Source organism: Coregonus clupeaformis, chromosome 34 (assembly GCF_020615455.1).
Source record: "Coregonus clupeaformis isolate EN_2021a chromosome 34, ASM2061545v1, whole genome shotgun sequence".
Lineage (NCBI taxonomy): Eukaryota > Metazoa > Chordata > Actinopteri > Salmoniformes > Salmonidae > Coregonus > Coregonus clupeaformis.
Genome location: NC_059225.1, coordinates 12783322 through 12799272, shown reverse-complemented (window position 1 = coordinate 12799272; position 15951 = coordinate 12783322). Strand labels below are relative to the sequence as shown.

The 15951-nt window shown below is 42.9% G+C and overlaps 1 protein-coding gene across 7 annotated transcripts in view; it reads left to right on the top strand.

The window, feature by feature from the left end:
- The window catches only part of LOC121549664 (band 4.1-like protein 3), an 82796-nt gene that overhangs the window by 45457 nt on the left and 21388 nt on the right, over nt 1-15951 (top strand). For all 7 annotated transcript variants that reach the window (XM_045210436.1, XM_045210434.1, XM_045210438.1 and 4 more), the window contains 4 exons: nt 4212-4474; nt 5350-5397; nt 5642-5677; nt 11892-12086. In XM_045210436.1, the coding sequence (XP_045066371.1) occupies nt 4212-4474; nt 5350-5397; nt 5642-5677; nt 11892-12086 (542 nt within the window). The remainder of the gene's footprint in view (nt 1-4211; nt 4475-5349; nt 5398-5641; nt 5678-11891; nt 12087-15951) is intronic.

Genomic DNA, 15951 nt, shown 5'->3' with positions numbered 1-15951 from the left:
CGTTTGTCTTGGATGTGGTCGTTTGCTTGATAGCTTCACCATTTCCCAGTCTACATGAAAGCTCAAGAGAACGTCCCTAAGCAGCCGTGCTGTGAAGTCGCTAAAGCCTCAGTACGCCGCTAAGACTTATTACAGCTTTTAACCATTGTTTTCTCCTCGCTGCTCTGCCCTCACATCGCCTTTTCACCCCTTCAGAGTAGCCAGGGCCGTCCCCCTCTCCCCTGTCACTATCAGCCAGACCCAGACCACGGGTAATGTCCTTTATTTTTCAAGCCAGCTCACAGAGGAAGCCGCAGTTAAATGGCTCGTAGTGACGACGGCTGTGTAGGAAGAGGGAACGGATACTCGCCACAGGGATTTACCAGACGCCCCCATTGTGTTGTTCTGACATCTTCGCTCGGCGACCCTCTGCTTTTGTTCTCCCCCGTTCTCCCCCGTTCTCCCCAGTTGTCCCCCGTTCTCCCCAGTTCTCCCCCGTTCCTCCAGTTCTCCCCTGTTCTCCCCAGTTCTCCCCACGTTCTCCCCCGTTCTCCCCAGTTCTCCCCCGTTCTCCCCAGTTCTCCCCAGTTCTCCCCCGTTCTCCCCCGTTCTCCCCAGTTCTCCCCACGTTCTCCCCAGTTCTCCCCACGTTCTCCCCGTTCTCCCCTGTTCTCCCCCGTTCTCCCAGTTCTCCCCCGTTCTCCCCTGTTCTCCCCACGTTCTCCCCCATTCTCCCCACGTTCTCCCCCGTTCTCCCCCGTTCTCTCCACGTTCTCCCCCGTTCTCCCCGTTCTCCTCCGTTCTCCCCCGTTTCTCCCCCATTCTCCCGTTCTCCTCCATTCTCACCCGTTCTCCCCTGTTCTCCCCACGTTCTCCCCCGTTCTCCTCCATTCTCCCCCGTTCTCCCACGTTCTCCCCCCATTCTCCCCCGTTCTCCCCCGTTCTCCCCACGTTCTCCCCCGTTCTCCCCTGTACTCCCCCGTTCTCCCCACGTTCTCCCCCATTCTCCTCCGTTCTCCCACGTTCTCCCCCGTTATCCTCCGTTATCCCCCGTTCTCCCGTTCTCCTCCATTCTCCCCCATTCTCCCCTGTTCTCCCCCGTTCTCCCCACGTTCTCCCCCGTTCTCCTCCATTCTCCCCCGTTCTCCCCCGTTCTCCCCACATTCTCCCCCATTCTCCCCACGTTCTCGCCCGTTCTCCCCACGTTCTCCCCCGTTCTCCCCACGTTCTCCCCTGTTCTCCCCCGTTCTCCCCACGTTCTCCCCCATTCACTGATTAATTGGAGAATTTGGTTTTTCATTTTATTTATGACCTCCAGAGCTCTGTGAGCCGGCGTGGGCCGTCACTATCATATCAGAACTGTGGATGAAAACCGGTCCATTTGAATGCAAATATTGTTGTGGCTGGCGTCCCCAGCTGATGTCTCATCTAGGGGTGAAGAGCTCTTTTGGCAGAATTTCACTAGCCAACTGATGTGGAAGAGAGACTCTGCCAGTTGGCTGTGATGCCAATTGAATATGAGCCGCCTCGGGAACCATATTTGATTCAGACTCATCATTATCATTGGACCGAAAAGGCAACATTGATATTTATGTCTAAACTCCTCATTGATGGGAGACTGTTCAGTGTCTGACTGTCTGTTCTCCTCCCATCCGAAAGTGGATCCATCCTCTAGCACTGTATGACTTAACTGCATCTCTTAGTCTGAACCGAGGCTTTCCATAACACTGTGAACCAGACACAACTTACACATCCTCTAACATTAATGTATTCAAATCCATAGTCAATAGCTCTACAGAATTATAATATAAACCAACAATATTCTATCCCTCTTTCTCTCAAGTGCTCAGCTGACTCCCTAATGCTCAGATTTGAATAATATTATGTAATCATGTTAATGTTGAATCTTCCCAAATAATATTGAATTTCTATGCAATCCTCCTCAGCTCCGCAGAGTACATCCAAAAGGAGTTCACCCAATAGGAGTTCACCCAAAAGGAGTTCACCCAATAGGAGTTCACCCAAAAGGAGTTCACCCAATAGGAGTTCACCCAAAAGGAATACGCCCCAAAAAACAGAGTCTGTATCCCCGAGAATTAAATCACCTGCTAGTTTTAACGGCGCTAAACCAACAGGTAGATATCATGCACTGTGTGTCTCTGTACGTGCTAACAGTAGATGTAGCCCCTGCTAGCTATGCCTGCTAGTTAATTATCACATATCTGCTTCTTTCCTCTTCTTTGACGGTGGCCATTTTGTTTTGTATTTTGGGCCCTTGTTAGAGACTCCTCCCTCAGTGCTGACCAGACTTGCATGTTCCCGTGCTGATTGGGGGGGCTCCCCGCCTAGCATGTGAATGCACCATGGCCATTGCTTCACAGCTGTTCACTTGCAGTTGTTTGTTTGACAAAAATATGGAGGAAACAAAAACGCCTTGTTGTGTTAGCTTGGCCGCTATTGGCTAATGTGACCCGGATCTATAAGGAGACTCGACAATTACTCACTTTTTCTCCCAGCTCGTAACATGGAGTCAGAGTGCTTTCTGTGCCGTCACAGATGTAGGGAGATGGTACAAGTTAACCTAGATACAGTTAATATTGGTTAGGATATGTATTTTTCTGGCCAGAATGATAGAATACTGCTTATTAGCTATGTTTGGGTCCACGGCAGGGATGCAGTACATTCTCTTATCTGTAACTGACTAATAGCAATGATGTAACATCCTTTTATTTGTCATTTACCAGCACATCCAAACCTTAGCATCGGCCAACTGTATTTCTGATTACCTTTCTCGTTTAGATTCTGATGCAGTAGTTTTTGTATTGGTATTTCAGTGTGTGCAGTTTGAGCCTTTGATTTCCAGTCAATGGGGGAAATTCAAAGGCTGCAGTAAGTTAAAGAATGTTTGTAAGGCCTGCGTATAGAGGTGCTGAAAAATGACAGGTTATCAGTGATTTTGCATTTCAGTCCAGAAGTTGTATATAGAACATTTATGATGAGGGTAGTCAACCTATCATAAAAACCTCAGCATGGAAACTGATAGCAAATAAGAAAAAACATTTTCTCCTCATAAATGTGGACCGTGGTATTTCGCTAGGCGCTTACTGTTGTGGTCCTCTGTAGCTCAATTGGTAGAGCATGGCGCTTGTAACGCCAGGGTAGTGGGTTCGATCCCCGGGACCACCCATACGTAAAAATGTATGCGCACATGACTGTAAGTCGCTTTGGATAAAAGCGTCTGCTAAATGGCATATTATTACCTGAAACTCTTTATGATATTGTCGTATAATATCATACTGCTGATAAGATTCTATGAGCAGCTACACTACATTATCTATATTACACTAGTATGTGGACACCTGCTCGTCGAACGTATCATTCCAAAATCATGGGCATTAATATGGAGTTGGTCCCCCCTTTGCTGCTATAACAGCCTCCACTCTTCTGGGAAGGCTTTCCACTAGATGTTGGAACATTGCTGCGGGGACTTGCTTCCATTCAGCCACATGAGCATTAGTGAGGTCGGGCACTGAAGTTGGGCGATTAGACCTGGCTAGCAGTCGGCGTTCCAATTCATCTCAAAAGTGTTCGATGTGGTTGAGGTCAGAGCTCTGTGCAGGCCAGTCAAGTTCTTCCACACCGATCTCGACAAACAATTTTTGTATGGACCTCGCTTTGTGTGCGGGGGCATTGTCATGCTGAAACAGGAAAGGGCCTTCCCCAAACTGTTGCCACAAAGTTGGAAGCACAGAATCGTCTAGAATGTCATTGTATGCTGTGGTGGTGTCCACATACTTTTGTATATATAGTGTATATGAAATGCACCAGCTTTGTCATTTCAAACCACACAATGATTATAGAGTATTGTGTGATTTCAGAATATTGCTTTAATTACAGATCATATTTTATAGAAAGGCTCTGATGTTGATAATATGTTATTATCAACATGAATGGGATTTAATATATCCTGTATCTCCTGAGTCAATGGCTGTGACAACTATGCTGATACAGACCGCAGCTTATTAGCATTACCGCTCCAACCCGCTGACCTGCAATATTGCCTCAGTTAGAGGAAGATGACAATTCCCTAAATGGAAAATGATGTGTGTGTGTGTGTGTGTGTGTGTATGTGTGTGTGTGTATGTGTATGTGTGTGTATGTGTGTGTGTGTGTATGTGTGTGTGGGTATGTGCGTGCGTGTGCGTGCATGTGCGTCTATGTGCATGCTTCAGAGATGGGCTCGGACCTATACGGAAGGGCGAAGGGCATCGCCATGAGCGACCTCATCACCACGGTGACACCGGAGAAAAAGGTGGAGGAGAGGAAGGCGGAGGAGGAGGTGGAAGTAGAGGAGGAGGTGGAGGAGGAGGAGGAGGAGGTGGAGGAGGAGGAGGAGGAGGTGGAGGTGGAGGAGGAGGAGGTGGAGGATGAGACCACGAAAGCCACCGAGATCTCTCAGCCAAGTCCAACCTCTCCCATTCGACATGACACCAAGGTATAGTTCTCCACACCCAATCAAATATCTCAGTTCTCAGCCCACCCCTGAGAGCATTCTATAATACATTCAAACAAATTCCTCTGAGTGCCCAGACTGAAAATGAAAGCTGTTTATTGCCGGAGCCAAGAGTCGAAACTAGCTAGCGTCAGCCAGAGCTATTCTGTCAGACAGACTAGAGCCAGATGGCCTTTCTCCTTTTAAGGTAACGAAGCAGCACAAATCTCATTGTCTGGGGATTCCGCCCTGTGCTTTCACGCTCTGCCACTCTCTCTATCAGGTAGGTAGGTCCCTGATAACTCACTAATGGAGATCTGACCTGAACCTTCTCTACTCTGGCAGAGGGGCAACTTCATTTCAGTGCCAGAACACTCAGAGACAGGCAGGGCCAGACTATTTGAAATGTAGAAATAAAAATGGCTTTTTTAGATGTACTGTTCATTCAGTGTGCAAATTGATGACAAGGAGCTTAAACTGAATGAACTTTGGCAGATGTAATGTCTGTAGTTACTAGTTACCTAGGATAAGCATTCTTAGTAGAAACCACAGGGCAAACTACTAACATTAATTGAATATGTGATGAACATTTATAAGGCGGTAGATCGACCTCAAGCTGGTGGAGTCATCAGTAATGTATGTTAATGGTATTATGTTGACATAGGTCATCCGAATATTGTTTTAATGCATTTCCTGTTGTTGTTTTTTTACCCCGAAAAAAAAAAAGTTTTCTGTCACTACTTTGTTCAACCACTTTGCTAATGGCTAATGTTTAGGTAAATATGAGTTGTGGGAAATGCTCGACCCTAACAACCACAGTTGTCTTTCTCCTCACGCTTTTCCATTGGATGTTCTATTGTTGTGTTGCTACTAAACAGACTGAACTGACAGACACTGGGGTCGATGGTGAACTGACAGCCACTGGGGTCGATGGTGAACTGACAGCCACTGGGGTCGATGGTGAACTGACAGCCACTGAGGTTTGTAACATGGGTAGTCACTAGTCACCTCAACTCTCATCTCTTCTTCTAGAAGTCTTACGTTCTTTAGTTTCACATTTCTATTTCAACAATATCGGATGTTATTTGATAGTTCCTCTTATAAGCTATAACCTGTGTTGTATTCCGGTTTTGATATCAAACTCCCTCTCTGTGCTTCCCCTGCTGCCAGTCGGACCAGGAGGATGAATCCGAGTTAAAGACACAGGTATACCAACTAAAGTATGGCGCCTTAACACGCATTAACACTCATTTCATCCACAGTTGTCAAACGACCATTCACCCACAACCTGTGAACCTGGGATTCAAAATCACTGTAGGCTGCACAATCAACACCTGCAATCTACGAGGAGATATAGATTTGACATGCAATAAAATCTAAATAACTGTCATTTTCTTTCCAGAACAGTTCCATAAGGTGAATAAAGGGGGAGAATGTGTTTGTCAGACATAGTGTGCTAATGTTGGAGGTTGGTACTGTATGGAGCAGCAGACTAGTGCGTGGTAGGGACTTTTGCTCAAGGACTTGGTTTGGACAGTAACAGCATGAGGGGTTTCAAACAGGTAGTTGTTATAACTAACAGGTAGTTGTTATAACTGACAGGTAGTTGTTATAACAAACAGGTAGTTGTTATAACTGACAGGTAGTTGTTATAACTGACAGGAAGTTGTTATAACAAACAGGTAGTTGTTATAACTGACAGGTAGTTGTTATAACTGACAGGTAGTTGTTATAACTGACAGGTAGTTGTTATAACTGACAGGTAGTTGTTATAACAGACAGGTAGTTGTTATAACTGACAGGTAGTTGTTATAACTGACAGGTAGTTGTTATAACTGACAGGTAGTTGTTATAACTGACAGGTAGTTGTTATAACAAACAGGTAGTTGTTATAACTGACAGGTAGTTGTTATAACTGACAGGTAGTTGTTATAACTGACAGGTAGTTGTTATAACAGACAGGTAGTTGTTATAACCGACAGCATGAGGGGTTTCAAACAGGTAGTTGTTATAACAAACAGGTAGTTGTTATAACCGACAGGTAGTTGTTATAACTGACAGGTAGTTGTTATAACTGACAGGTAGTTGTTATAACAAACAGGTAGTTGTTATAACTGACAGGTAGTTGTTATAACTGACAGGTAGTTGTTATAACAAACAGGTAGTTGTTATAACAGACAGGTAGTTGTTATAACTGACAGGTAGTTGTTATAACTGACAGGTAGTTGTTATAACTGACAGGTAGTTGTTATAACTGACAGGAAGTTGTTATAACAAACAGGTAGTTGTTATAACTGACAGGTAGTTGTTATAAAAAACAGGTATTTGTTATAACAAACAGGTAGTTGTTATAACAGACAGGTAGTTGTTATAACTGACAGGTAGTTGTTATAACAGACAGGTAGTTGTTATAACTGACAGGGTAGTTGTTATAACTGACAGGTTTAGGTAGTTGTTATAACTGACAGGTAGTTGTTATAACTGACAGGTAGTTGTTATAACTGACAGGTAGTTGTTATAACTGACAGGTAGTTGTTATAACTGACAGGTAGTTGTTATAACTGACAGGTAGTTGTTATAACTGACAGGTAGTTGTTATAACTGACAGGTAGTTGTTATAACTGACAGGTAGTTGTTATAACTGACAGGTAGTTGTTATAACTGACAGGTAGTTGTTATAACTGACAGGTAGTTGTTATAACAAACAGGTAGTTGTTATAACTGACAGGTAGTTGTTATAACTGACAGGTAGTTGTTATAACTGACAGGAAGTTGTTATAGCTGACAGGTAGTTGTTATAACTGACAGGTAGTTGTTATAACTGACAGGTAGTTGTTATAACTGACAGGTAGTTGTTATAACTGACAGGTAGTTGTTATAACAAACAGGTAGTTGTTATAACTGACAGGTAGTTGTTATAACTGACAGGTAGTTGTTAAAACTGACAGGAAGTTGTTATAACAAACAGGTAGTTGTTATAACTGACAGGTAGTTGTTATAACTGACAGGTAGTTGTTATAACAAACAGGTAGTTGTTATAACTGACAGGTAGTTGTTATAACTGACAGGTAGTTGTTATAACAAACAGGTAGTTGTTATAACTGACAGGAAGTTGTTATAACAAACAGGTAGTTGTTATAACTGACAGGTAGTTGTTATAACAAACAGGTAGTTGTTATAACTGACAGGTAGTTGTTATAACTGACAGGTAGTTGTTATAACTGACAGGAAGTTGTTATAGCTGACAGGTAGTTGTTATAACTGACAGGTAGTTGTTATAACTGACAGGTAGTTGTTATAACTGACAGGTAGTTGTTATAACTGACAGGTAGTTGTTATAACAAACAGGTAGTTGTTATAACTGACAGGTAGTTGTTATAACTGACAGGTAGTTGTTAAAACTGACAGGAAGTTGTTATAACAAACAGGTAGTTGTTATAACTGACAGGTAGTTGTTATAACTGACAGGAAGTTGTTATAACAAACAGGTAGTTGTTATAACTGACAGGTAGTTGTTATAACTGACAGGTAGTTGTTATAACTGACAGGTAGTTGTTATAACTGACAGGTAGTTGTTATAACTGACAGGTAGTTGTTATAACTGACAAGTAGTTGTTATAACTGACAGGTAGTTGTTATAACAAACAGGTAGTTGTTATAACTGACAGGTAGTTGTTATAACTGACAGGTAGTTGTTATAACTGACAGGAAGTTGTTATAACTGACAGGTAGTTGTTATAACTGACAGGTAGTTGTTATAACTGACAGGTAGTTGTTATAACTGACAGGTAGTTGTTATAACAAACAGGTAGTTGTTATAACTGACAGGTAGTTGTTATAACTGACAGGTAGTTGTTATAACAAACAGGTAGTTGTTATAACTGACAGGAAGTTGTTATAACAAACAGGTAGTTGTTATAACTGACAGGTAGTTGTTATAACTGACAGGTAGTTGTTATAACTGACAGGTAGTTGTTATAACAAACAGGTAGTTGTTATAACTGACAGGTAGTTGTTATAACTGACAGGTAGTTGTTATAACTGACAGGAAGTTGTTATAGCTGACAGGTAGTTGTTATAACTGACAGGTAGTTGTTATAACTGACAGGTAGTTGTTATAACTGACAGGTAGTTGTTATAACTGACAGGTAGTTGTTATAACAAACAGGTAGTTGTTATAACTGACAGGTAGTTGTTATAACTGACAGGTAGTTGTTAAAACTGACAGGAAGTTGTTATAACAAACAGGTAGTTGTTATAACTGACAGGTAGTTGTTATAACTGACAGGTAGTTGTTATAACAAACAGGTAGTTGTTATAACTGACAGGTAGTTTTATAACTGACAGGTAGATGTTATAACAAACAGGTAGTTGTTATAACTGACAGGAAGTTGTTATAACAAACAGGTAGTTGTTATAACTGACAGGTAGTTGTTATAACTGACAGGTAGTTGTTATAACTGACAGGTAGTTGTTATAACTGACAGGTAGTTGTTATAACTGACAGGAAGTTGTTATAACAAACAGGTAGTTGTTATAACTGATAGGTAGTTGTTATAACTGACAGGTAGTTGTTATAACTGACCAGTAGTTGTTATAACAAACAGGTAGTTGTTATAACTGACAGGTAGTTGTTATAACAAACAGGTAGTTGTTATAACTGACAGGTAGTTGTTATAACTGATAAGAAGTTGTTATAACTGACAGGTAGTTGTTATAACAAACAGGTAGTTGTTATAACCGATATAGTACACAAACCCAACCATAGTTTTTACTAATGATAATAACATGTTGTTTTGAACTAATGTTGTCCAATGTTGATTCATTAACATACTTTTATTTGTGGAATTTGTTCTATTGATGTAATATATACTGTATTAACAGGATATGCCAGGTGGGAGTTATTGCTAGATAGAGAGTAAGATGATGTTGAGTTCTATTGATGTCTATGAATGCCTCTTTAAAAGGGGTGAATCCGAACTTCCACTTAGTCATGCACTGATGTCAATGGGAGACTAAGTGAAAATGTTACTTAAGTGACAGTTAGGATTCGCCGCAAAATGCAGATAATTCAGTAGAAAAGAGAGGTACATGCATTGCAGTGTTCTTTTGAATGCATGTCCTGCCTATTTCGGATAGATTATGACATTATATATTCAGCTCATTACACTGCTGCTGTGAACATAATATAAACATACATCAAAGTAATGGACATTACATTTGTCAATCTGTCACCACGACGATACTTAGCCACGCTGCTTGAATAGCAGCACACAGCTGCAGATCTGTAATTTGTCTTACAACACACAGTGGATTTTCTATTGAATTTGTATTTCAGAACTCATTCACTATCTCATTTTTTAATTGTTTTTTAGCTTGCGTTTTAGCGTCCAGTAGCATTTTTGTTTTCCATATAATTATTTTTCCCAGTATTTTGTTAATACATGGACATACAACATATTATACAATCTTTAACAACATGACACAAGACTGCTATATTGACTTGAAATACATACACATGTAACATTTACACCCTAACAGTAACTAACCTCAACAGTAACTAACCCTAACAGTAACTAACCCTAACAGTAACTAACCCAACAGTAACTGACCCTAACAGTAACTAACCTCAACAGTAACTGACCCTAACAGTAACTGACCCTAACAGTAACTGACCCTAACAGTAACTGACCCTAACAGTAACTCACCCTAACAGTAACTAACCCCAACAGTAACTGACCCTAACAGTAACTGACCCTAACAGTAACTAACCTGAACAGTAACTAACCCTAACAGTAACTAACACCAACGGTAACTGACCCTAACAGTAACTAACACCAACGGTAACTGACCCTAACAGTAACTAACCCTAACAGTAACTGACCCTAACAGTAACTGACCCTAACCCTAACGGTAACTAACCCTAACGGTAACTAAACTTAACGGTAACTAACCCTAATAGTAACTGACCCTAACAGTAACTGACCCTAACTAACCCTAATAGTAACTGACCCTAACAGTAACTGACCCTAATAGTAACTAACCCTAACAGTAACTAACCCCAACAGTAACTGACCCTAACAGTAACTGACCCTAACAGTAACTAACACCAACAGTAACTAACCCCAACAGTAACTGACCCTAACAGTAACTGACCCTAACAGTAACTAACACCAACAGTAACTAACCCCAACAGTAACTGACCCCAACAGTAACTGACCCTAATAGTAACTGACCCTAACAGTAACTGACCCTAACAGTAACTAACCCCAACAGTAACTAACCCCAACAGTAACTCACCCTAATAGTAACTGACCCTAACAGTAACTGACCCTAACAGTAACTGACCCTAACAGTAACTAACCCCAACAGTAACTGACCCTAACAGTAACTCACCTCAACAGTAACTGACCCTAACAGTAACTAACCTCAACAGTAACTGACCCTAACAGTAACTGACCCTAACAGTAACTGACCCTAATAGTAACTAACCTCAACAGTAACTGGCCCTAACAGTAACTGACCCTAACAGTAACTGACCCTAACAGTAACTAACCCCAACAGTAACTGACCCTAACAGTAACTCACCCTAACAGTAACTGACCCTAACAGTAACTGACCCTAATAGTAACTAACCTCAACAGTAACTGACCCCAACAGTAACTGACCCTAACAGTAACTGACCCTAATAGTAACTAACCCCAACAGTAACTGACCCTAACAGTAACTGACCCTAATAGTAACTAACCCCAACAGTAACTGACCCTAACAGTAACTGACCCTAACAGTAACTGACCCTAACAGTAACTGACCCTAACAGTAACTAACCTCAACAGTAACTGACCCTAACAGTAACTAACCCCAACAGTAACTAACCCCAACAGTAACTGACCCTAACAGTAACTAACCTCAACAGTAACTAACCCCAACAGTAACTAACCCCAACAGTAACTGACCCTAACAGTAACTAACCCCAACAGTAACTGACCCCAACAGTAACTAACCTCAACAGTAACTAACCCCAACAGTAACTGACCCTAACAGTAACTGACCCTAACAGTAACTACCCCAACAGTAACTAACCCCAACAGTAACTGACCCTAACAGTAACTAACCTCAACAGTAACTAACCCCAACAGTAACTAACCCCAACAGTAACTAACCTCAACAGTAACTAACCCCAACAGTAACTGACCCTAACAGTAACTAACCTCAACAGTAACTAACCCCAACAGTAACTGACCCTAACAGTAACTGACCCTAACAGTAACTAACCCCAACAGTAACTAACCCCAACAGTAACTAACCCCAACAGTAACTGACCCTAACAGTAACTAACCCCAACAGTAACTGACCCTAACAGTAGCAGTAGTGTATCATTATCAGTAAGATGACTTATCCTCCTCTTGTTGCTTCTCAGGACACAGTGGGCACCCCGGAGGAGCTGTTGAAACACGCGACCAACATCAGTGAGCTCAAGAGGTCATTCTTGGAGACGGGTGCCGACACGGCTGGCCTTACCGAATGGGAGAAGAGGCTGTCCTCGTCCCCCCTGCGCTCGCCGCGCCTCGACGAGGCACCCATGATCGAACCCCTGGAACTCGACGAGGTACCGGTAAGTTCACTGTCAATGGGACTGAATGGAGGGGGGCATCCACATACCTTTTAGAGGCCCCTCAATTCTTTATAAAACATTTAAGAGAACCTCACTGGGTGAAGCCACCAGATTCCAGTGGTGGCCAGTGTGCAGGTTTTTGTTCCATCCCTGCTCTAACACCTGATTCTACTAATCTTCTGCTCATTAGCTCCTTGATAAGCTGAATTAGGTTTAAAAAAAACTGCTGGATGTACACACACTACCCTGATCTAAAGAGAAATAACATCTTCGCTTTTGATAGGCTATGATTTGAAGGTTGAGATGTGTCTGCTGCAGTGTGAGCTCAGGTTGTTTAGGGGGAAAGAGATTAATGAGATCCCTTCTCTCCAGTCAAGTCTCAGGAGACTGGGGCCTCTACTGCCTCCCTTTGAAAATCTGCTCAATAATCCATGCAAGTGGAGGAGGGTGCTTAACACCCCGCTACTGTAGATAGAGGGACAGATGTTATGAAAGAATCGCTGCCTCATTATAACATGTGAAACCTACCTTTCCTTCTCCAGTGCTATTTTAAAATAGTTACCAAGCATCAACCTGTTTTTCAATGGAAGTTAAGCCACTGTAAAAGGAAGTGATTCCGATGCGGCTCCTTGATGAAGCCAAAAAGTGTAAGCTACAATATCCGACCGTTGAAGCCAAAAGTAGATAAAAGGAGCCAGCATTGAAAGGACCAGGGTACAATTTACAGCGTGACATCAGAATAGGGCTTGATTGATTTGTAGCAGCCTGGCCAGTGACTGAGTAATAAATCCTTGTGCTGTAACCTTGCCAAATGGAGGTGGGAGGGAGAGACAGAAGGAAGCCATTGGAAACATCCTTCTCGGCTAAGCATTTTAGTTTGCTAAAATAATCCCCCCTATAGCTATGGAAAAGCATGCAGAGACTTCAAAAGAGAGAGGGGGTTAGGGAGAAGAAACCCTGCTCTCTTTTACATGGAGTGTGTGTGTGTGTGTGTGTGTGTGTGTGTGTGTGTGTGTGTGTGTGTGTGTGTGTGTGTGTGTGTGTGTGTGTGTGTGTGTGTGTGTGTGTGTGTGTGTGTGTGTGTGTGTGTGAACATCAAGCAGTCGGGAGAATGGCAATGATGATGTAACCAGGGAAAGGGGATTTTTGATTCATTAATGTAGCAGCGACGACGCCATATTTCAGCCGGTATTTATTTTTATGACTGTTGGGATGTGATTAAAGTAAGTGTGGAAAGGAGCCAGTTTACCCCTCAGCCGAGTCTTGCTACCTTGTTTCATTCTTTACTTGTGAGCTACTGGAAGAAGAGGGACTGTGTCTGCGCTCGGCAGAGAACGTTGTCATTCATTCAGACCCATATCTCTGTTATCAACCCCACAGTGTGACTACGTTTGGAGAGATCCCGTCGTCACACGCTGGTGAAATCTCATACCTCACACACTCTTATCAAACACAATGAGTAAATATCACACACACTCTTATCAAACACAATGAGTAAATATCACACACACTCTTATCAAACACAATGAGTAAATATCACACACACTCTTAGAGAAAGGATGAGAGAGGAGATGAGAGAGGGGATGAGAGAGGGGATGAGAGAGGGGATGAGAGGGGATGAGAGAGGGGATGAAAGAGGGGATGAGAGAGAGGATGAGAGAGAGGATGAGAGAGAGGATGAGAGAGGGGATGAGAGAGAGGATGAGAGAGAGGATGAGAGAGGGGGATGAGAGAGGGGGATGAGAGAGAGGGATGAGAGAGGGGATGAAAGAGGGGATGAGAGAGGGGATGAGAGAGGGGATGAGAGAGGGGATGAGATAGAGGATGAGAGAGGGGATGAGAGAGAGGATGAGAGAGAGGATGAGAGAGGGGATGAGAGAGGGGATGAGAGAGAGGGATGAGAGAGGGGATGAGAGAGGGGATGAGAGAGGGGATGAGAGAGGGGATGAGAGAGGGGATGAGATAGAGGATGAGAGAGGGGATGAGAGAGAGGATGAGAGAGAGGATGAGAGAGGGGGTGAGAGAGGGGATGAGAGAGGGGATGAGAGAGAGGTTGAGAGAGGGGATGAGAGAGGGGATGAAAGAGGGGATGAGAGAGAGGATGAGAGAGGGGATGAGAGAGCGGATGAGAGAGGGGATGAGAGAGAGGATGAGAGAGGGGATGAGAGAGAGGATGAGAGAGCGGATGAGAGAGGGGATGAGAGAGGGGATGAGAGAGGGGATGAGAGAGGGGATGAGAGAGGGGATGAGAGAGAGGATGAGAGAGAGGATGAGAGAGGGGATGAGAGAGGGGATGAAAGAGGGGATGAGAGAGGGGATGAGAGAGGGGATGAGAGAGGGGATGAGAGAGAGGATTAGAGAGGGGATGAGAGAGGGGACGAGAGAGGGGACGAGAGAGGGGATGAGAGAGAGGATGAGAGAGGGGATGAGAGAGGGGATGAGAGTGCCATGGCTGCAGGTGGTAGCGTTGAGGAGGAGATCAAGCCTTGTGGATACTAAGACTACTGTGGTAGGTAGCCAAGCTGTCACTACACACAGTATCTGTTGGTTCAGGTATCTCTGTGTGATTAGAAAACCTTAGTCTCTGCTGCTTGGATAGATTAGAGCCGGCTACGCCAATGAATTATTGACGAGTCTTACACATTTAACCTAAGATCCATTTGGGAGTGTATCCAGCAAACCGAAATTGGTTCTGTGAAAGTCCCCAGAACATTTGTTAGGTCACAGCAAATGTTCTCATAACCCAAAAACTGTCCAGTCGTGCTGATGATTATAGAATGTTTGTATAAAACATTTGCCTGATGTTCCAAGAACGTTCCTAGAAAACATTTAGTCTGTTCTTTAAAGGTTCCCAGAATGTTTCTGGGAACAGTCTGGTCTGAACATTGTGGGGACATTACTAGAAACATTACTGGTATATTGTGTTATTACATTACCTGGAAACCTAATGAGAACTTTTGGGGAATGTTCTGTGATCGATGTTACAGATGTTGTGCACAACATTTTAGTGAATGTTAGGAGAACATTCAAAGGACATTTCATAAAAATAAAAAAATAAGGAAAGAAATAGATTTTGTTATCAAAAATATAATTTGAAATTGTTGGGATGTTATCATCCTAATGTTGAATAAAACCCTAACTAGAAGTTAATGGGAATCTTCGCTAATATTTTGGGGAATGTTCCCGGTTTGCTGGGTATGTTATTCATTGTCAGCAGTGGATGACAATGTGACTAATTTGACCCTGTATGTAGGTCTACTGTAAATTAGCAATATGGAGAGACCGGTTTTAACAATACACTATTAACTAAGAACTGTGATACACTACATGACCAAAAGTATGTGGACACCTGCTCGTCGAACATCTCATTCCAAAATCATGGGCATTAATATGGAGTTGGTCCACTCTTTCCTCCTATAACAGTCTCCACTCCTCTGGGAAGACTTTCCGCTAGATGTTAGAACGTTGCTGCGGGGACTTGCTCCTAGACATTTCCACTTCACAATAACAGCACTTACAGTTGACTGGGGCAGCTGTAGCAGGGCCGAAATTTGAAATCCTATGACGGTGCCACGTTTAAAGTCACTGAGCGCTTCAGTAAGGCCATTCTACTGCCAATGTTTGTCTATGTCGATTGCATGGCTGTGTGCGATTGTAAATTATTTTCATACTGGCCCCCCGTGGGAATCGAACCCACAACCCTGGCGTTGCAAACGCCATGCTCTACCAACTGAGCTACATCCCCTACCAACTGAGCTACATCCCCATTTGAAGGGGTGTCCACATACTTTTGCATATAGTGTATAAGTTGCTGTCTATGTTCTATGTTCCTTCAAGTCTAAAGTTGGTTCCTTATTGCTCTTAG